This window comes from Protomyctophum parallelum (assembly GCF_964188405.1).
Source record: "Protomyctophum parallelum genome assembly, chromosome: 8".
NCBI lineage: Eukaryota > Metazoa > Chordata > Actinopteri > Myctophiformes > Myctophidae > Protomyctophum > Protomyctophum parallelum.
Window position 1 is genome coordinate 15,429,956 of NC_139703.1, and position 22,160 is coordinate 15,452,115.

The following is a 22,160-nucleotide window of genomic DNA, read 5'->3' on the forward strand; positions in this document are numbered from 1 at the left end:
AAATAAGATTCAATACTTTTTTACAGTATGACAATATGTGTGAAATACTTAGCAAAACACATCATTTCACAATTACCGGTACATTTCACCATTCTAAACAGGAATGTTGTATTCATGGTTAAATAATGAATAGCTTGCTTTGTGAGCAGGTTTAAATTAAAAGCCCAATTATGTCACATTCACTCTCACTTTGTCAAAAAAAATATTTATTTGAAAATCAGTCACAAAACATATTAAAATACTAATTACATGTGAACATGTTGATACATCTTTTGAAGGCTGACAACTTTGATCTCATAACAAAAAATAAGTGTGTTCAAATTATTCCATCCAGATCTATGTGGAAAATCCAGTAATAAGCCTTTATTTATGTAAAGCCTAATTTATGCTACTAGAGCGGTGCCGTTAGGCGTTAGGCATTTGGAACAATGCAAGTTGGAAATGAATGCCCCACCCAGTTATTATGTCTGTCCCTTTTATGCCCATATATGGAGTTCTTTGTCAGGCATGCCCAAATATGGAGTCTATGCCGATGTCAGAACAAACATTGTGATGCCAGAACAAGGGTGAACAGGTCCATAGCCCGGGCAGAGGCTTTTGTGCTGGTTCCTGACAAGGCTATACGACAGACTCGACACCAGGCAGGGCACTTGGAACGTGTGTGTCGAATTTGAAGTCTGTGGGGCGAACGGTTCTCAAGTTACGTGGACACACAGACTTGGTGCATTTATAGATAGATGACAAAAAAGGGAGAGACATGTTACTCAAGTTACTTTTTCACTAAAGCATAAATTTGCCTTAGAGCTCTTCACCCATTTATTGCCGTATTTTAGGTAGGGTAAGTGATATTCCTTTGTTAAAATAAGTGCTAAATAACTATATTCTGAGACTAATCATTGCTAGAGTGTTTGTGCAGTAACGGGTCTCCCTGTCTCTCCAGCTCTTAAACAGAACATGTATTTTATACACTATACACTACAGGTTTAATGTTTGTCTTGTCTAGACAAACATAAAAAACGCCATTGACAATGGACAGAGTCTAATGTTTGTTTTGTCACTAACACAAACATTAAATGCCATTAACAATGCACAGCGTTTGTTTTGTCTGTCACTGAGCAAATCGGCATATGATGTTATGTTATGATATCGCGATGATGTAAGATGATAAGTCTTGGTAAAGCTCACTTCACTTCAGAGCTGGAGAGGTGGGTAGACCACCATTATTGAACAAACACTATAGCAATGAATACTATCAGAATATATGCTTTAACCTTTTAACAAATATCACTTACCCTACCTTTAATATAATAGTTCCTCACTAATGTTCATTATGAGATGTCACAATTCCCATCTTCTCACTTAGCATTTCATTGTTGGGCTATGAACAGTTAAGAAACCTGAGTGCCTACCAATGACAACCAATTACTTAATTTTTTCAAGCCAATAGAAACTACAGTTTTTTGTCTAACTGGAAAGTAGCATGATGAAAAAAAAGCTATTGTTATTGCATACAAATATTAAAACAAAATCACCACCAATTACCAAAGAATTAAAATGTTGAACTTGTTTCAACTGTACAAAGACGTCTAAGACACAGAGTGAGTAGATAGGAATTATGCCATCTTATGAGCACCAGTAAGGACCAAATATACTGTAGCCTATATGAAGATAGGTGCTTTAAGAGCCAACGGTATAGTTTATATCCCACGCACACTGTTAAGCTCACATTATTAATGCATTGTGTAGTATTTTCTTGTGGAAAGGAAAGTGATTTGACCATCATTTTATTGCATGTCCCCTCTACATCTGGTCCGAGGACAAAGACTTCAGTGTCAATCAAGCATCAACTGAGTCCCCAGACCTTAAATTCATTGATACTCCTTGGAGACAGGTGATGTGTGTTGATTTAGCCTGATGAAAATAATGTCAGCATTGTTGAGGTACTATGGTGTTTGGTCCCACAGGCTTTCTGTCTTAAACCTAATAGTAGTAAAATATATACGTTGTTCTTTATTAGCTTTAATTCATGTCAGTTAGATTTTAGACACAATTATCACTTTACTGAAAACAAATCCCTTTTAGCCAGGTTATTTTCCAACCTCCAAAAAACTAAAAATGTATTGACAAAAAAAAAACACATCCTGGTCTGGTATCACCGTTCATTCATTTGGCACCTTCACATAATAATCATGTGTTTAAAGATTGTAACTGTACAAAATATCATACCTAAGAATCAATATAAACTTTATCATCAATGGGTTGGCAAGAAACATACACTTGAGGCCTTATGGTTTCAGGGATCCTGTGTCTTTGTGGTTCATCCATACTTCCATTTCATGCTGTTCGAGAGCTTTCTTCTGAGCTTTGGTCAAAGGAAGGTCAATGGCAGGAGTGCACAGGGTTGAGATTCGCTAACAAAGAAGAGAAGGTTTAGATGACCAAAGAGCAGTGGTGTAAAGTTACCAAGTACATTACTCAAGTACTGTACTTAAGTTCAATTTTGAGGTGCTTTTACTACTGTATTCCACTGTATTCCAATATACTTTTTCTTCTACTCCACTACATCTCAGAGACAAATATTGTACTTTTACTCCACTACAATTATTTGAAAACTTTAGTTACTAGTTGCTTTGTTTTTTGATTATTACGGTATTACAAAACATACATTAACCACAGTCCTATTTAAACCTTGAGTTTACCTACTTTTGGTACTTTAAGTACATTTTATTACCAATACTTTTGTACTTTTACTCAAGTAACTTAATTTTACTTTGTAACATATTATTTCTACATTGCAGTATCGATACTTTTACTTAGTAAAAATGTATGTACTTTTTCCACCACTGCCAAAGAGTATTATTTAAAGACGGCATGTTTTAGTTTTTAGTTTTTTACACAAACAGCATACCGTACCTGTCTCAGAGAACCAGGAGTAACAATGACATTGTACAACATCCAAAGAGGAACCATGAGTGTAGAGGAGAGAGTGAACCACCAACCAAGTGTGTAGCCCCACCATGGATATTCAATGGTGTTGTTGAACTTCAGAGGGGTAAATTTGACCAAGGAGAACACAAACGTTGCCTGAAATTAGTTGTGAGAACAACAGTTTAATCCATGAATAATAAAAAAATCTTGTAAAAGATTTTGTATGTTTCCTTAGAGTGTTCACAAGCAATTGTTTGCAATTCAAATTCCTCAAACTGAGGTTTCTATTTTTTTTTATCAAGTGAATTGATTGGTGAATATTTTGACTTAAATTACTCACCATACATATTATTGGAGTTATGTACTTCAAACAGTACTTAATCAAGGGGAACGGACGATATCCAATCATGTCCTCTATGTTATCGTAGAAGCGGTCTGCACCTATGGGATGGATATCGACATTCAGGGAATTCAATGTGATTGATGATTTGAGTGTCATCACAAGTACAGTATTCTCCAGTGAACCATACCATTAACAAAGACACCTACATTCCTTTTTACGTAACTTACCATAAACCCAGCCAATACCCACAGACTGCAGTATAGCAAAGAGGAGGAGGGTCATCCCACTACAGGCATAGTAATCAAACACCTGGAAGATGTACAGTCCACCCTATGTTTGGGAGTAGGTATTAGTTGTATAAGAGATGAGGAACCATTTTGATCATGAATAAAGGATGCAGTATCAGAGTTTGGTACTTGATCTTACTTCTGTAACCATCACCAGGCCTATGAAGAAGCAGAACACACTAATGCCAAGCAGAAGAAGTTTACGTCGATGTCCAACTTGAAAGAACTCAGGATACATGTCGGAAATTGCTGTCATGAGAGCTTCCAGACCTACAAACTGAAACAGTGTCATTTCAGTTTATATGACGACACAGTAAAATCATCAGTGTTAATTTAACTCAGACATGGTAAAGTGGGTGGTTAGATCACAGCATTGAATGGCCGAACTGTTTGATACCACTGACAAGGCAGTAATTTTTACAAAGGTCATAGTATAAAGATTATGATCACACGAGTTACCAGAAATTGGATTGTCTTTCATGGATTGTCTTTGACCACAGAAAGAAGTTACATGATGACACATTCTGAGCTTTTTGATAGTCTAGTCTTGTTATTTTCTTATGTCAAAGTATAAAAATAGATAAATCGTTAACATGTCTTTATTTTGCACATTTAGGAAAAGGGTAAACCTACCTGACTGTCCAAGCCAAGTAAGATGACCATAACGAAGAAGAAGATAGCCCAGATCTGAGGCAGAGGCATCATGGCCACTGCGCGAGGATAAGCGATAAAAGCCAGACCAGGACCTGCATGGATAGAGAGAAAGTAAAGACCACACCAAAGGGTCGAGACAGTTTTAACGTTGTCCCAGCGGTGTGATATGTCCTGTTGCACGTTGATGCACGTTGACGCACGTTGTCCTTAGTGATTCAACGCATGGAATTCAATGGCCCAAACCACACCAAAGGGTCACCATGCAACTCCTCGCAACCGTTTGGACCAAAGGAGTTGCATGGCGACCCTTTGGTGTGGTTAGGGCTTTACACACTGGGAGCGGGACGAATTAACAGAGGTAGAATTTGAGGTACCGGTAATCTTATGTCAACATGGGGTGTAAAATATTCTTAAAAATAAATAATAGAGCTGGACTTTGGTCAACCCATTCCTGGGATATGTGACAATGGTCCAGTGAAGTCACAGTCTAATTACATCAACTGACCTCTTTATTATTCCAATTCTCACCTGACTCAGCCACTTTTGATATGTCCATGTTCTGCTCATAAGCCATGAAACCAAGTGCAGAGAAGATGGCGAAGCCAGCTACAAAACTGGTCCCACTGTTCAGTAGGCATAGGTACACACAGTCCCTAAAAGACACATATTTGGTCACAGTAGTATCGGTTTTGGTTGTGCAAAGTTTCACATAACAGAATTCAAAATGTGTTTCATTAGGAACAATTGCTTGGTATACATGTCTACATGCATAGAACATGATCAATGTTAAACAGTTTCCCTTGAACTGTCCTATAGCTATAATAGATACTCCTAATAAACACTCCTATAGAGTATGTCATATACACTATGGGGAGTTTAGCATGTCTTTAGTTTGTATTTGGAATGATAACCCATCAATCTCAAAATAAGATTGTTATGCAAAGAAAATGTCACATTAGTGTGACACTCAATGTGATACAATAAATGATTCCAGTACAGTAATTGTATTATAATACTGCAGGATGCAAGCCTTTGTAGGTTTTTACATAACATGACACAAATTAAACTTGGTCCTGCTGTCTTTAATAGCGATCAACCTTTTGATTATATAACAATCTTCATCAGTACGATCAGATCAGCTCTAAACGTACAAAGAAATAAATACAAACATCTTAATTCTATGTCTGTCCTGCATCTGTTTACCAGGTCAGATGTGCCCATTGTACATTTTTACAATCCACCAGTCATGCACCTACAGTACAGTACATTGCAGACTTACTTGTAACAGTTGTTGTTGTATTTGTTGTAACTGCCAAGTGCAGTTAAGCAGCCAATACAAATGGCATAGGAATAGAATATTTGTGTCCCAGCATCCATCCACACCTGCAACAGAGAGAGTACAAAGTACTCACATTTCCATTTCTTTATTGGCACACACCAAAAAGGAACGCTTACACATTTTGGCTATGAGGCTTCATCAGAGCCATTTATACAGGGATGTGCTACCTTGGATTTCTTTTTTATTCCTATTTTTTATATGAATACATATATTCATTTATGCGCACGTATGCTCGTATGCACACGTACGTATGAGTATACACACCTTTACTATATAATTAGTAATATGATTAATAAAATAATCATACAATTATAATTCATTACAGTGATGATCTATATTTGATCTAGTTGGTTTTCAGTGACCCTAGGGTCCCTGTTTTATGGGGGGGGGGGGGTGATGACCCCTAACATTGCCGCTTGCTAGGGCTGATTGGCAGGGTGGAGTTGGATCATCAGTGAGATTGGATCCTGAGTCTTTTCTCCTCTCTACTGGTTTGTTTGTTTGTTTGTTTGTGTGTGTGTGCCAATTGGTTTACACCTTACAACATTCCCACTGCACATACTGTACACTCACACGCATGAGTGTTTACACACTGATGATCATTCATATTTACTGACATCTTATATATTTATCTTATATGTTTTTTTATACACTTTTAAGTTAACTGTGCCTGTGTCTCCCTTTTGTTGCAATCCTGAGTCAGGTTTATATGATCTGAATATTTTTGATGGAGTGGCTACATTTTAGTTCGTTATCCAGTTTATTACATAGGTTTACCCCAACTGAATTCGTATCAAATTTCACAGCCTTCTAATACCTTATCATGAGGAAACAAAATAATTGTGTGAAAACTGTTTTGTTTTTCAGTTGGCGCCAGAACAAAAACTAAAACAGAACAAATATAAAACAACTGCATGAGAGCAACAAGAATAATCAGGCCTAGGGACCGAATAGAGAGCAAGGACAGTGAGTATCATGAAAAAAGTGTAGGTAAGATTTCTCTTGTACGTCAGCTGCACTAATTAGGCCATTTGTCCAGTAGTTCATTGCACTAGAGCGGTGCCCGTGGGGCCTCTACAGCGTTAGAGCGGTGCCCGTGGGGCCTCTACAGCGTTAGAGCGGTGCCCGTGGGGCCTCTACAGCGGTGCCCCTTCTGGACAGCAGTGGGTCTAACCGGCTCGACACCTGGCACTGCACTCCCTGCGGTGGTGTGGAACACGTGTGTTGAATTTGAAGTCTTTGGGGCGAACGGTTCTCTAGTTATGTGGATTACACACAGACTTGGAGCATTGATAGATTGATAGATTGATTGATTGATTGATAGATGATAGATTGATAGATTGATAGATTGATAGATTGATAGATTGATAGATTGATAGATTGATAGATTGATAGATTGATAGATATCTTATTATTGACTAATAAATGCCAAGACATTGTGTAGATGATGAACAGGCCATTTCTTGCACTCATATTGGAATAAAGGACGCAACTCAAAATTATTTAAGATAATCATAAACGACCTATTTGTAAGCAAAATGTAAAAAAGAAAATCATTCTGCTTTAAGTAGCATGTGACGGGTCTAACTAGGGGGTTTTCATGATTCTGAATCCATTGCAAGCATTTGTTTTGCACGAAAAACACTCATTGGGCTAAAAACAGAGATGGCTGTCATCACAAATGTGATGAGGCCATTTGTTAGCCCTAGTTTTTTGTGCAAAACAGAAAACACATCAACACATCATCCTACCTGAGGATCAGAAAGGCGGGATGGGTCTGGGTAGAGGTAGAACTTGATTCCATCTATAGCCCCGGGCAACGTGCACCCTCGGACAAGCAACACCACCAGCATCACATATGGGAAAGTAGCAGTGAAGTAAACCACCTATGAGAGAACCAGTGTGCATTAGTTGTCTCTGCATGGAATATTAGTGTTCTTTTTGATATTACCAAGATGTTTTACATATTTCAGTGAGACACTTGCTTTAGGACATTTTGAAGTACCATTTATGACAGATTGACAAATGATGCAAGCTACTACAGTCACCACTGTCTTCATCCTAAATCTTGACAAAATAAATTAAACAATCGATCCCTGAATCCAGTATATTCTCATAAACTGAATTTCCCTTGCGGGATCAATAAAGGTCTTGTGGCCTGGGCCATGGCTCAATGGTCCAGGCACCTTGGCTGGTAATCCAGTCTGGTAGTGTGCCGTGGGTTCGACTCCTGATCCCGACGGCCCCCACCGCATGCCCCCCCCATCCCTCCCCCCACCCCCATAAAATAAAGGCGAAAGCCACAAAAAAAACATTTAAAAAATAAAGGTCTTGTGTTATAAAGAACCCAGCAGTTATAAATATTGAGTAAATTCAATATGACAGTGTCTTGTCTTTGTTACTAACAGAAAGTATACTATTAGTATTAATAAACGAGCTACAATTCTCTGTACGTATGGGACTGGCAGTTGACTGAATTGAGGATAAATTATTTGAAATACCAAATATTACACTTGCGCTCCCATGTTCACACATCATGGTCAGGTTATTTGTGTCCGGGTAGCTCAGTCAGTAGAGCTCTAACCTTTGGACCACAAATTCATGGGTTCGATCCAGGGCACCTCCTACTCTGCATATGAGTAGCACGGCTTGGGTGCGGTAGGTAAGTGGGATCTGATAGTGGTTGTGGTGCTCCACTTCAGCATCTATCTCCCAGGGGACTACCGCATTGTAACAGGGACAGACTCCTGCGTGTTACCGGCTGATACTGTCTCTCAAGTCAGACACTCTTCCACAATCTCTGAATGCTTGCCTGCCAATATTTAGATATTTACTTAAAATCATACTGTGTAGTAGTCTGTTTTAGCAAGTCTAGCTACACACCTGTACTGTATATCTCCACTGTCTTTACAGTGATTGTCTACATGAAAGGAACGCTGAAAAAGGAATGCTGCAAAGAGGATATTTTGGAAAGCTACAACACCTCATCACAAGCTGTAATTATTAATTATAATAAATACAGGGTGCTCAGCTATCTCTGTGGGAGTGCACCCACGGGATCGGCGCATATGACACAATTGACACACTATGTGACTTTAGCACTTGGATATCACAACAACAATGAAAAAAGCAGAGATGGTGTCTTACCTTACCTGTGGACTTCACTCCTTTCCAGACACAAAAGTAACATATAATCCAGGATAATGCCAGACATAATGCCAGCTCCCATCGTACACTGCCCAATTCATCAATGTTTCCAGTTATATTTAAAACTCTTCTCCTGCAAAACAAAATTTCAGTCACAAATCGTACGTTCCAATCCTTTCAGATTATTATATTAGCATTTCCATTTCCTATTCCATAAATTATGGAAAACCTCCCTGTCAATCTGCAAATCTGATTTCCATATTTATAAATACAATATATATTTTAAGCAATTCACTTGACATTTTGATGGCCTATCTTTTATAACTTTGGATAATTTTTGTAAACTGATTTGTATTTATTGTAATGTATATGCGGACTATGCGCACATGCGCGTGAGTGGATGTCAATAGTTTTCTGGTCCATTTGTAGTGACAATAATAGGTATTGTATTTTATGGCTTCTAGTCACCTGCCGCCGACATACATTATGGAAACTAGCTAGTGACTAAATACAAAGCATGTTTTCAGTTTTGATTCATGTATTTTGTATCTGGTCCCCAAAACAACTAAAACAAAACAAATGGCATTTTGAGATAGGCTGCAGTTTGTCTACTCACTCCCAGAATTCCCTTACTGGCGATGTCGCATTTTCTGATACAGTCCAATTGACGAGGTCAGTCTTTCGATGAAACTCCACACAGGTCTCTGTTGAAATAATGAAATACACATAGTATTGTTGATCGAGGCAGCTTTCAAGAACATTCAGGGGTCCTTGAGATGAAAATATTTGAGAACGACTACTTTTTTCCCCCCCTGTTGACATTTTTATGTTTCAATTTCGTATTTGTATTTCTTTGGTCATGTTTGGTCATACATTTGGCCACATATCCCAATTTGAAAATACTGGGATCCGGTATAGACCCACAAGAGGACATTTTCTTTTTAAGTAACAGATCTACATGCTCATAACACGTCACGGTGCAATGTTGTGAACATGTGTTTATCTTCATTAGCATTCTAGACAAAACAAAAAGATAAAACTGAATGCTATGTTTGGGCAATAGGTCAAAGTTTATCCATGGCCTTACTGTAATTGGACAGAAGGTGGTACTATGGGCATTGACATTAACAAGATCGAAAAGCGACTTACCAAATCATCTTTAAACTTGCTACATTTATCGACACTTAACAGTTAATGGGGAATTCTTTCCTGTCCGGTGAGAGGAGGGACTTTGAGTTGTGGTCTTTGTGTGTATATAACACTAACTTGGATTATTTGTGAAGGGGGCTGTCCAACTGAGACTCACATTGGCTCCGGAGACTTGGTTGAATCAGACAACTTTGCGTGTACCTTTCTTACATGCTGCTTTGTAACGATTTCATCTCGTGTTTTACCAAATAAGTGCTGATATTCGGAGAACATTATCACGTGCATCCTCTTTCCTTCCTTTTCCTACACTTCCTTCCGAGGCGACACATCAGGGATTTTAAACCACATTATATATGCTGATGCAACCGTATATGGAAATTCAAAGCATGAATGATCAGTTGTGCATTTAAAACTTCAACGTACCTGTGTTCCAAAAGTTTCTACAACTTGACCAGGGCAGCTCTGAGCTGAAAGAAGAGAAGAGGTAGAAGAACGCCCATGCCAGTATGATGATGTAATAAATACTGGAGTATAACACCACCACCTGACTTCCATAACCGATTCCTGAAAGGAAATAAATAAATCATGTGTTACTCAGTGTTAACCCATTTTGGACTGAGGCCGACTGAAACCCTGACCTAAATCTTCTGAAAAACTTCAACTATTTATATAGCAGCATCAATGTTTTTAAATTTTTTGAATACTGTACATAGGCTACTGTACAGAACCCCAAAAGAGGTTCCCGTCCAGAAGGGTTAAAACACCGAAAGGGGTTCCCGCCCAGAATGGGAATTACACTAATTTACCTAATGTTTCTACAAGGAAAATAAAGTCAATTCAAAAAAAGATTTTGGATTATATCAGTTATTCATCTTGCCCACTATGGTATGGTGAAAATGAAGGACATGAAAGTTAACTTTGTCCAGCTGTTGGAAAAATAACCTCTTTAATTCTTAACTTCTTTTCACCGGACTGGTTGGACGTAGCGTGTGGAAGGAACACATTATTCCAACCAGTTCCATTCCCCTCCATCAGGTGCCTCTGGCCAGGGGGAGGCAGTATAGAGACCAGGATTACTGCATGTTTTTTGTGAGGGTACCTACCCTAGTGGACATGGGGAGAACATGCAAACTCCACACAGAAAGGCCCTTTTGCCAACCCCACCTAGGGGTTTCTTTTTCATTCTGTAACATATTAATTTCAGGGCGACACAGTGTGTTAATATTGTGCACATACTAGGAAAGTTGGAATCTCGTGAGCACAGGTTTGTCAGATAGGAATAACCATTAACTTTTGTAACTCATGCAAACATGTGCCAGGTCACACACAGGAGGGAAAAACACATTAATTATTGCTTTACAACCAACATTTACAATACTAACTTAAAGGGAGTAGTTCACCCTAAAACACCCTAAAACAAATGTTTCTATCAATTACATACGAACATACCCCATGAAGCCTTGAATTCATGGAGATTATTTTGTTTGTGTTGCATTCCTATGCCAATAATTGGTTTAGGAATTGGTGGGGTGAGCACGCAGCAGGCGTTTGGGCAGATTCAATTCTCTCCTGGAAGAATAACGATAGACTTGGTCTGTGCTGGTAGCCATGAGGTTATGCAATGACGCACATGGTTGCTCCACTTGGTCCATAATAACATCCATCCTGAGTACAATACCGCACTGATCCTGAGCCTGCCGTTCACACGGATACTGAATTCTCTTTTTTTCAGTGTATTATACAGTACAGTTACTGTAGATTGTTGATACTGTATCTATATTGTCATTGTACTGAAAATTGCTTTTTTAATGCCTGCGTGCATGCGTGCGTGCATGCATGCCTGCGTCTGTGTGTAATTCTACTGTAAGCTTCATTGGACATAATACCATTTTGTAAATGATCACACCTCATAAGATACTTTGTAATGTATTTTTTAGTTTATAGTGAATAGTAGATGTTTACCTGCAAACAAGGGGCAAAGTTTCTGCCAGCAGGTAATACCTCCCTGTGCAGTGTACTGGCCCATAGACGTCTCCAGGAGAAATAAGGGGATGCCACAGGTAAAGAGGAAGAGGACATAAGGGATGAAGAACACCCCTTAGAAACAAGACAAGTTATTTCTCAACATTTGACAGTAGGCCTACATATGAATTTTACTGGACCCTCATGACCCAGATTCCTGTAAGGATCATTTGAAACCCCTTACATAATCCAGAGTGTACTTGGACCCCACTTTGAGAACCACTGCTATAGAGCCATGGAATAATTAAATCTCCGATATTGAATGGATGTGAACAATACGATATTATTGCAAAACATTTTATAAACAATGTGAAAACTATATGTTGTTTTGGTGCTGCTAAATGCGTTTCATGGTTAGTTCATTTCTCAGTCTATATGCATTTAGTTTTACAGTCTTGACTCACCTCCTCCATTTTTGTAGCACAGATATGGGAATCTCCACACATTTCCGAGGCCTATGATTTGTCCTGCAACAGCAAGGAGGAACTCCAACTTGCTTGACCATTGGTCTCTAGTCACGGTGGTGGGTGGACAATGGACAAGTCCCATGTCCAGTTTGTACTTGACAGCTGGGTCATAGTGTTTGTCCATCATACTGTAGGGAGGGTAGTGCAGAGGTTAATCAAGCAGCTTGGCAACGCCCACCAGTGACTTACTATTGATGGTATGCACACGGCTGCCATCTTGTCAGCAAGGTGCTACCTCGGTGCAACTTCCCATAGACAGCCAGCCTACCATTCATCCAAACAGAACATGTCCTATCTAATTGTATTAACGTCAAACTCACCAACCGTGTTTGTTTAATAAAAATCCACTGTATGCATGTTATGAGCTACTCCCTGTCAAGACATTCCTTGCAGATGATTTTGTTCCAAGTGCTGGAGTTTGGAAGTGCTCGTTGACTATCACTTAACAGCCCATGTGCACCACCTTTAGAATTTGCACATAATGCAGGAGGCAGCAGGAGGTTGCTTTACTGATAACGAGTGGTTCCAAACTCCGACACTTAGAAAAAGAATCATCTGCAAGGAATGTCTTGACAGGAAGTAGCTCATACCATGTGGATTTTTATGAAACAAACATTTTGTAGCTAGTAAGACGATAATTCAAGCTTTTCGTATTGCTGTAATGTTGGTGAGTTTGACGTTATTTAATACAATTAAATAGGACTTTTCTGTTTGGATGAATGGGCTGTCTATGGGAAGTTGCACCTATGGTAGCCCCTTGCTGTCAAGATTGCAGCCGTGTGCATATCATCAATACAGAGCCAGACAGCTCTCATCATACTTAAATACCCACAGTTCTTTAAAAAAGCCTTGTCTTTTCAACCTTGGACTGAGAATTAGTGTGTGCTTGTTATTGGAGCTTGTTATCACAGTTCCTAGAATTACAGACTTAAACTATGTACTTTTAACCAGGGATACACCGATATGGAAATTCTTGGCCGATACCGATGTAAATAACAATTAGCCGATAGTCGATACAAATATTTATTTATTTCGTTTTTGGTCTTATTATTTACACCATTTGTGCCACCAATACACCAACATAGCCAGTGCAACAGAAACAGCCACTACTAGCTACTGCAGCACTGCCATCGGTGAATGTAAACTTTATTTGCCGATGCCGATATTGACCGATAACGCCAAATATCATCTTCTACCAATATGTGGCCAATATTATCGGCGCATCCCTACTTTTAACCATAACAATATTTAAACTAAACTTAAAACATATGGTTATTCACATGTAAACTTAAAATAAATCATAAAAGTGTAACATTTCTCTACAGATGAAACTATTTATATTATGTATGCTATCGATACAACTATTGATTATGTGGGGGTGCCACAAATCCTATCAATCCCATCACTATGCACTGACCATGAGGTGGTCCTTGTAAGTCATACGTTCTATACCAATTCTCACCATGTCTCGCACTCTCTCTGTCCTAGGTTTTTCTCTCTGCATGCACTCTCCTATCTACTGTAAATGAAGCATAAATGCCAAAATAAATCTAAAAAACATATTCCAGTTCCACACTATGCCTGAGGCCTTGTTGCATTAGGGTACTGCTCAGCACTGCCTTGGCAGAAGACTAATTCTGTCATCAATGTTGCCTTTGTGTTGGTGCATGGCATTTACAGTGGGAGTTAAACACACTGGAAAATATGTTTTTCCACTACTATTCATATGAAAACCATTCTCTTCACTGTTTTTGAGTGGTGCAAGCCACTCCTATAGACAGCAATGTGTGTCCCTATGTATGCGTGTCCCACATGTACGTACGTACGTACATGTTACTGTTGCACAGCCTAACACGCACGCATGCACGCACGCACGCACGCACGCACGCACGCACGCACGCACGCACGCACGCACGCACGCACGCACACACACACACACACACACACACACACACACACACACACACACACACACACACACACAGAGGCCAGGGAGGAGGGCTTCTACAGTACAGTAACAGTATAGTACTACAGTACGAGTACAGTACAGCACCACTCACTCCAGACTGGTCTGAAGTGAAGAGAAGTCCAACTGTCCAGAGCAGAACATAAAAATAAAATAAATAAACTTCAATTTATCAATGCCTAAATGTACATAAATACATGTTTTGTTTTATTCATATATTTATTAATTTTCCTGAATAACAATGGCACAATATTACATAATTCAAATGAACGCTAATTGAAAAGCACCATGGACGTCAGTTAATGTTTCTAAACATTCACACTAAAGTTCATGCAAATCCAAAGTGTGGTTGTAGAGTATAGCTTTGCCTGTAGAAATGCATTTTAAGTACCATTTAGATATTTAGCAGATACACTTTTAAAAATGGTTTAAAGTATGTATAAGAGTAGGTATTAATGCAAATTAGAGTTAATTAATGCAACTGCATCTCCTACATATTAAAAGCACTGTTGCTATTTCTGGAACGATAGGGTAGCAGATAAAAAAATAATAAGATAACCAGTAAGATGCACGTACACATCCACCTGGGTGACGCAGACGACAGACTGCTGGGAATTGTAGAGGTTGAGTTCCACAGATAAATATTGTGAAAATAGACGATCTACAAGCTCACAACGCCTTTCATTGCGAGGTGTTGTGAACTTGTAGATCGTCTATTTAAAAAAATATTGCCTATATTATTTGACTATTTGACCAATGTTTGACCAGTTTTTAGTAGCCCTATAGTTTGTTGATGCCCTTTGATGCAGTAATGGTCTTTTATTTTATTTTATTAAAAATAAAGTCCTTAAATTGTCACTTCACTGTGGGGACGGCCAAAATCCTGTGGGGACCCAACTGGGGGTCCCGACCCACAGGTTGAGATTAGAACCACTGGGGTAGAGGGCATTTACAACAACCAAAGTTCTGTACAAGCGAGACAAAACATCAACAAGGAAATAATGCAAATGCAACAACAACAAAGTCACATGTCACATCAATCAGATAGAAAGACATAATGGACTCAATGTGATTAAAAGCTCATGAAAAAAAGGGAATTGTGAATTTGTGAGTAGGGATTTAAAAATCTCAATAGAATGAGCACTTCTAATTTGGGTGGGCAGGCTGTTCAAAGCCTAGGAGCAGCGGAAGGAAAGGCACAGTCACCTCTAGGCCTACTCATCGGTCGGTTTTAGGAACCTCCAGGAGCAACTTGTTGGCAGGGGCCAGCCCGTGCAAAGATTTATAAACAAATAAAAGCTTAAAATGAATTCTAAAATTGACAGGGGCAGTAAGAAGGCTAACAGACACATTTTGCAGCAGCTGCAGGCGCCTGAGTGAAGACTGGTGAATACTGGTGAATAGGGAGTAAAAGCATTATGGAATCTCTGTCTGCAGGGTACGACTGAAACCAGGCCAGAGTGCCAGAGATACCAACGTGACGTTTGTGATAAAGAAAGTTATTATTTTGTCTATAGTCCTACCTGTAACACCAAAGAGAACCCATCTATATAAGAGCCACTGACTGATTCCTGCAGCGCTTCTATTTCTCTATTTTTATGATGTTTGTGATGTCATGCTCTACACCAGGGGTGCCCACACTTTTTAGACTTGAGAGCTAGGCCTACTTTCAAAATGCCCACCAATTTTTAAAAATATTATCCCATTGTTGAAAATAGTTACATAGACAAACGCACTTGGAATGGGAAATAAAGGTGGAAAATGGAAGAGGTAGGTATTTTTGTATGTAACTTTGTAATGCTACTGACGTTTGTGCGAAACATGTTGAAAACAAAGTATTGCATTGTGGGATTGAGGCGAGCTGGGATTGAGTGTAGACTAGTATCTTCACTAGTCTACACAGTATGCTGCTGAAAGATCCAGGAGGACCAGGACTGAGGAGCTGCCAGAATCAGCAGTTAAAAGCAAATCATTAAAAACTCTCAAGAGAGCAGATTCAGTACTGTGCTTAATTCTGGTCTAAATTCATTGACTTCATAGAGTTCATGCCTATACTCTGGTACCTTCTGCTGCCAATCATTTGGCCATTTAAAATTTATATTTTACATTTAAATAGCACTTTTATCCAAGGCGCTTTACAGAGATTATATTCACCCATTCACACACCGATGCCGGAGGAAACCATGCAAGGCACCAACCTGCACATCGGGAGCAATTAGGGGTTCAGAGTCATGCTCAAGGACACTTCGGCAGAATCGGCACTAACTCTCGGGGAGTCCGGGTTCGAACCCTGAGCCTCTGCCACCCCATTTATCACTTATATTAAACACCACACATGATTTGCTTAAAACAGTATGTAATGGCAGACCATGGTCTACCTCTACCTCTACCATGACGCACCATGGCTTTGACTAGAACTGAATTAAAACATGTTAATTGATGTAAAATGAACTATACAGAACTATCAAAACATTCTTATTTAGTGTACTTTCAAGAGGGGGACACGGCATGGAGTCATGGACACACACATTCACGGCATGCACACACACACGCACGCCGAAATCAGCAAATATCAATTCAGCGTAGTGCCATATGTACAATGCTGAATGCACATACACAGATGATATTCTGACAAATACTTGAAAACGGGTCCACCTCGAAAAGGCAATGGACCGTGTCCTGGGCAGACACTTTTCATTCATAAATTGATTGACAGTAGTCTCAATGAAGAGGCTGGCTGTAAACTACAGTATGTGATAACAAACATGGACTAAAGGCAGCTGTACTCAAGTTTAGAGTTATGAAATGAAAATGTAAAGTACACTGCTGTGATAAACAATGCCTTAGGGAAGAGATACAAATTGTTGATTGATTATATGATTGATTAATATTTTGTTATTAATAACAATAAATAATCTTTGGTAATATCCTAATACATCATAGTAGGCTATATCATTTTCATGGTCTTTTTTTTATAGGTGCTTAGGGTGAATCAAGCCTAGATGAGAAGTTCAAGATTTTGTTTAATTGGCTCGTTTGACTCAGGAGCACATTTAGGCTACTGTCTTTATTCTTCTTGTTTATGTCAAACCTCCATGAATTACATTTTTTACTGTAGATATCCTGCTGTACTTCTTTAATATTCGATATCCTGGTTGCTAATTTATTCTCACTTCATATTCTGTACACTCTCCATTGCTGCCTGCTAAAGAGTTTTACCACTATTTCCTTAACCTGTATTATCATATCTTGTTGTATAGGCTACTGTTATAGCACAGTCTCTGCGGCATGTCACATATTTGTTCTGGTTGTACTTGTATGAGTGAGTGGCAAACCCTTTCAATCTTTGAATATTAGTTTGTGTCAAATATATTGTTTTTAAGTGTTTATTACATATACTGTAAGCACACTATCAGCTTTGTTGCTCATTCACTGGTATAAATTGTTTACATATTAACTTATTATTATGCTTATTATTAAGCTATAAAGCCCATGTAATAGCCTAGCTATACCGGTATGCATGCTTCAGAGCCGTCTGATGTGTTAAACAAGAAACAGCCACTCCCATTTGAGCGTTCAGCTTTTAGACAGTAACCTTTGTCCTACATTCAGCAGCCACAAGTACTAAACACCAGTGTGATCACTGAAGCATGTACAGTAGCTATGGGGATGCCCTTATGCTGTTACAGAGATTACAGCCCTCTGTAATCTACACCTACAATCAACACTATAAACAATATTCTACTGATTTAAAGGGAGAACTAAAGGGAGTGGGATGGATAAAGTGTACCTGAGGGAGGAAGTTGCAGGTCAGACGTCTGTGGTTGCTTTACTTTTCCATTTAGCTCTACGTGGAAGACTTTTTCTGGTACTTTTTGGTAAATAACAAGCCTAGCCTAGACACCAAAGTAGTATCTCCTAGCCAAATGTCCTCTCCAGCCACAAGTGAGCCCATGTGGAGAGTTTGAGAGTGCCTTGTGTGTATATGAGAGAGAGAGAGAGAGAGAGAGAGAGAGAGAGAGAGAGAGAGAGAGAGAGAGAGAAAGAGAGAGAGAGAGAGAGCTCCTCTGAATTGAGAGAGAGGGAGAGAGAGTGAGAGAGAGAAAGAGAGAGTGAAAGAGAAAGAGAGAGAGTGGGAGAGCATGTGTCCAGTGAGCAGAGCAGCTTAAGGCGGAGCTTATTAAACAGAATGGTGCCATGGTGAGGGGAAGAGGAGGGGGTTTGTTCAGTGAATACTGCAGGAATGGTTATTAAAAAGAACAGCATGCATTTGTGGAATGGGAAGAGGGGGGAATCGACCCACGAGCAGTTTAACATTACCAAGTTGTTATGCTTACAGCCTAAATAATTATAAAATAAAAGTGTTATTCCTTCAAAGTATACTTACTTTTGACTTACATTGTTAATTCTACAAAGTATTAGGCAACCTACTTATTTTGGTGACCCTATATAGCCTTTCCTCTAGCGCTGCCCAGAGGCCCACATTTCCAAATGCACTCACAACAATATCACAAATAATCTATGGCCAGAAAAGATGCACTCAGGAAGAGTGAACTTTGTGACGCCATGGCCTTTCCTCTTGTACCACCCTTATGCCTAGGCTAAAATTTCAATTTGCAGAACGTTATTTCAGAAAGTTTGGCAGACAGCCATGAAACGTGCTGAGCACATTCATGCTCCGTAGAAGATGAACTTATATAGAGTCAAACTCTTCTCCCTTCTGGCTCCAAAACTATGGAATGCACTTCCCATCACAGTCAGAACTGCAGCCTCACTTCCAATCTTCCGCCGTAGTCTGAAAACCCACCTCTTCAGACTCCACCATGGCCCGTAGCACTTTCCCTAGCCTAGCCCCTTAGATAGCACTTTATGTAGACTTAGATAGTATTTTAAACAGACTTATAGCTTGTTACGAAGACAGCACTAGAATTGCATTTTATGTAGTCATAGCACTTTATAGTACACATGAATAATATATAATATAGTATAGTATGTAATAGTTTACATAGATACTCCAACGTTACGTTCTTAGTTTATACATGATTCATTATAACTATTTTATATATGTGATGTATGCCATGCTTTTGTTTTTGCTTAATGTAAGTCGCTCTGGATTAAGAGCGTCTGCTAAATGCCTAAAAGAAAAGTAATGGGGATCCTATAGCCGGGGAGCCACAGGCCCAAATGGAATAGAGATTAACCTGTGATGTCATGACATACTTTTTATTTGTGTTTTTTCTATTCACTTAGTCATAAGGGCCACAGAATGAGGTCTGCTCTGCCGGAAACATCGCGAAAACGTTATGGACAATTTTGTATACCACACCATAGACAACCAATATAAGGCTGGATTGGGTCAGGTTTATACAATACAAGGGTTGGATTGGGGGTGGGAAGTGAGGACGCTGGCGTCGACTGTTTGCCGCTTCACCTCCCAATGTATGAATGAATGAACCATATTGTAAGCACTTTGAGTAGGCACATAGTGCATAGAAAAGCGCCAAAAAAATGCAATTCATTATTATTATAAGGCATTAATGTTCCAAATTTCATCATACTTTAAGTAGCATGTGACATGTCAAACTAGGGGGTTTTCATGATTCTGAATCCATTCCAAGCATTAGTTTTGCATGAAAAACACTCCTTGGCCTAAATTCTGCCATAGCCCCTTGCCCAAATGTGCCCAAATGTGCTGACTTCATCACATTTGTGGCCAAGGAGTGTTTTTTGTGCAAAACTAATGCTTGGAATGGATTCAGAATCATGAACATTGGGTTGTTTGGGTTATATAGGTTATAGGTTGTCATGGTGTGGTGTACAAAAATGGTAATATTTTCGCGATGTTTCCGGCAGGGCAGACCTCTCATTCTGTGGACCTTAATGACCAAGTGAATAGAAAAATAATCACACTCGTGTGTTAATCACGATTAATTATTTTAATCACAATTAATCACATATTTTTTTATTTTAGCCATTTGGCCTACCTAGTGGTACTCAACATGTGGGACTGAGGTCCCCATGATTAACATACCTCTAAAATGAAAATGTCGTGCAATGAACAAACTATACTTGCGTCAAACATTGGCTACTTAATTGAGTTTGTTTTATTTTGTAGAATCCTGTAGGTTTTTAATTGATTTGCAAAGATAATTAACATACTTTTGCATAAAGCCAGCCCAGCATATTGTTTCACTCTCATGTTAATATGGATATAAAATACTTGACAAATATCCAAGGTACATTGTAAACAGATTAAAATATTTAATCGTCGGACAGCACTCATTTTTATACATTTTGAAAACTTATCTGATGGGATATTTTGCACAATGAGTATAGGCTACTTTTTCTTTTGGTTCTTTCAGTAACAAGGTCAAAAGTATTTCTGTCAAAGTCGAGCTTGACATGACAGTGAATGAAATTGTCTTACCATTGTTCCTCTTCTGAAGTTGGACATGGATAACTTGGAGGGTTTCTCACAGATTCTGTACTGACATTTTCCATATTAAAGAGCTCTCTTTAGTTCAGTGGCAGATTCTTAATGCACATTGCTGACAGACACGCTAAGACAGAGACGGTTAGAAGCAAATCATTATATTTTTGTTAATCAGTTATCCTGTTTTTTGTAATGTTTTTGTATGGTGTACTGTGCATGGCTCTGCAATAATCTTGTTTTTTGTGGTTAGTACAATTATGTCAGACAATGCAGTTTAACGTTTATGCTCCCTCTGGATTGCTATTCTATAATCCAATGTGGCTGTTCAAATGACACTGATGTGATCATTTAGTGGAGGGAGCATATATTTATTGGAGGGCCATGGCTATGGGGCAATGATACGTAACTGTAGCAGCAACTTGTCATCTGTCACTAACGCTGGGGTTTGGCACAATTTGTGGAAGCAGTGTCTGTTGTCCACTTATAGTGTACAATATTCAGGGAATATTCTGAAGGTTGTCAAGAAGGCAGACATGAGTTGATGGGGCAATAATCAAGCAGGTGAGGCACATTCTATGATACTTCAGACTTGGGACTGATTTCAGTGGCTCGGGCTCGTCTCATGTGGCTACTCTCCTCAACGATCCCAGTTTCAATTCTGAGCTGATGGAGATGTTGGTCAGTTGTTTTGAGTTTTGAACAGCTCGCATTCTATATTTCTATTGTCCCTCCCAGGATATCATACTTGTTAGTAATGAAGCCGGTGACCATCAGGGCTGGCTCAAGGAATGTGCTGGCCTGGGTAAAATATCAAAAGTGCCCCCCATGAAATTGAAAATGGAGGACCCTGGTGTAAACAAGTCTTATAGTGCTTTTTATGGTTTTATCCTCGTAGCAAATGTACCAATTCTACATACTGTGAATACAATTCTCAATCAATCAATCAATTAGGCTGCCATAATTTGGTGACATTGTTTTTTTTTTGTAAAAGACCTCCGTGGACAGTGTGAAGTTGGCACCCCATTATTCCCCATATGATGAAAACATGAATAAAATGTCATCATCGATAGGGAATCCAAGCTAATAGAAACGGCAGACTTTCTATTCCTGAAAAGTTGCAATGCGAAAATGGAAGCCATCATTCTCACGATAAAATAGAAATCTAAAAAAACAAATCTGCCTAACGATGACGACGGGTTTCTGAACTGCCCACAGCCCTCCTATACTATGAGACACAGATCAAATAGAAAAATAAATTGTGGTATATTATCATGAACATTAGTGAGGACCAATTACATGAAGATAGGTTGAAAAGTGGTCCTTTAAGTTATGTTTAGAGCAGAGGCGGGCAAAAGATGGAGTGGGCCACTATAGTTCCATACTCACTCCAGGGCCACATTGAACATTACTCTCGTAGCAAAAATA

At 39.0% G+C, this 22,160-nt stretch overlaps 1 protein-coding gene across 4 annotated transcripts; it reads right to left on the reverse strand.

Annotated features, from left to right (window-relative positions):
- Positions 1-189: 189 nt before the first annotated feature.
- slc6a22.1 (solute carrier family 6 member 22, tandem duplicate 1) lies at positions 190-18,270 on the reverse strand. 4 transcript variants are annotated; one of them, XM_083771790.1, is made up of 15 exons: positions 18,093-18,270; positions 12,274-12,464; positions 11,810-11,879; positions 10,271-10,314; positions 9,315-9,402; positions 8,699-8,831; positions 7,303-7,437; positions 5,492-5,595; positions 4,741-4,865; positions 4,192-4,304; positions 3,698-3,835; positions 3,499-3,601; positions 3,269-3,369; positions 2,914-3,084; positions 190-2,411 (listed from the first exon to the last, which is right to left on the reverse strand). In XM_083771790.1, the coding sequence occupies exons 2-15, from the start codon at positions 12,461-12,463 to the stop codon at positions 2,286-2,288; spliced, it is 1,641 nt and encodes a 546-aa protein (XP_083627916.1). In that variant the 5' UTR covers position 12,464; positions 18,093-18,270; the 3' UTR covers positions 190-2,285. The 4 variants fall into 4 exon arrangements, with proteins under 4 accessions (XP_083627916.1, XP_083627917.1, XP_083627915.1 ...); XM_083771791.1 differs by having other exon boundaries at positions 11,810-11,944; XM_083771789.1 differs by having other exon boundaries at positions 10,271-10,411; positions 11,810-11,944.
- Between the last annotated feature and the right edge of the window lie 3,890 nt (positions 18,271-22,160).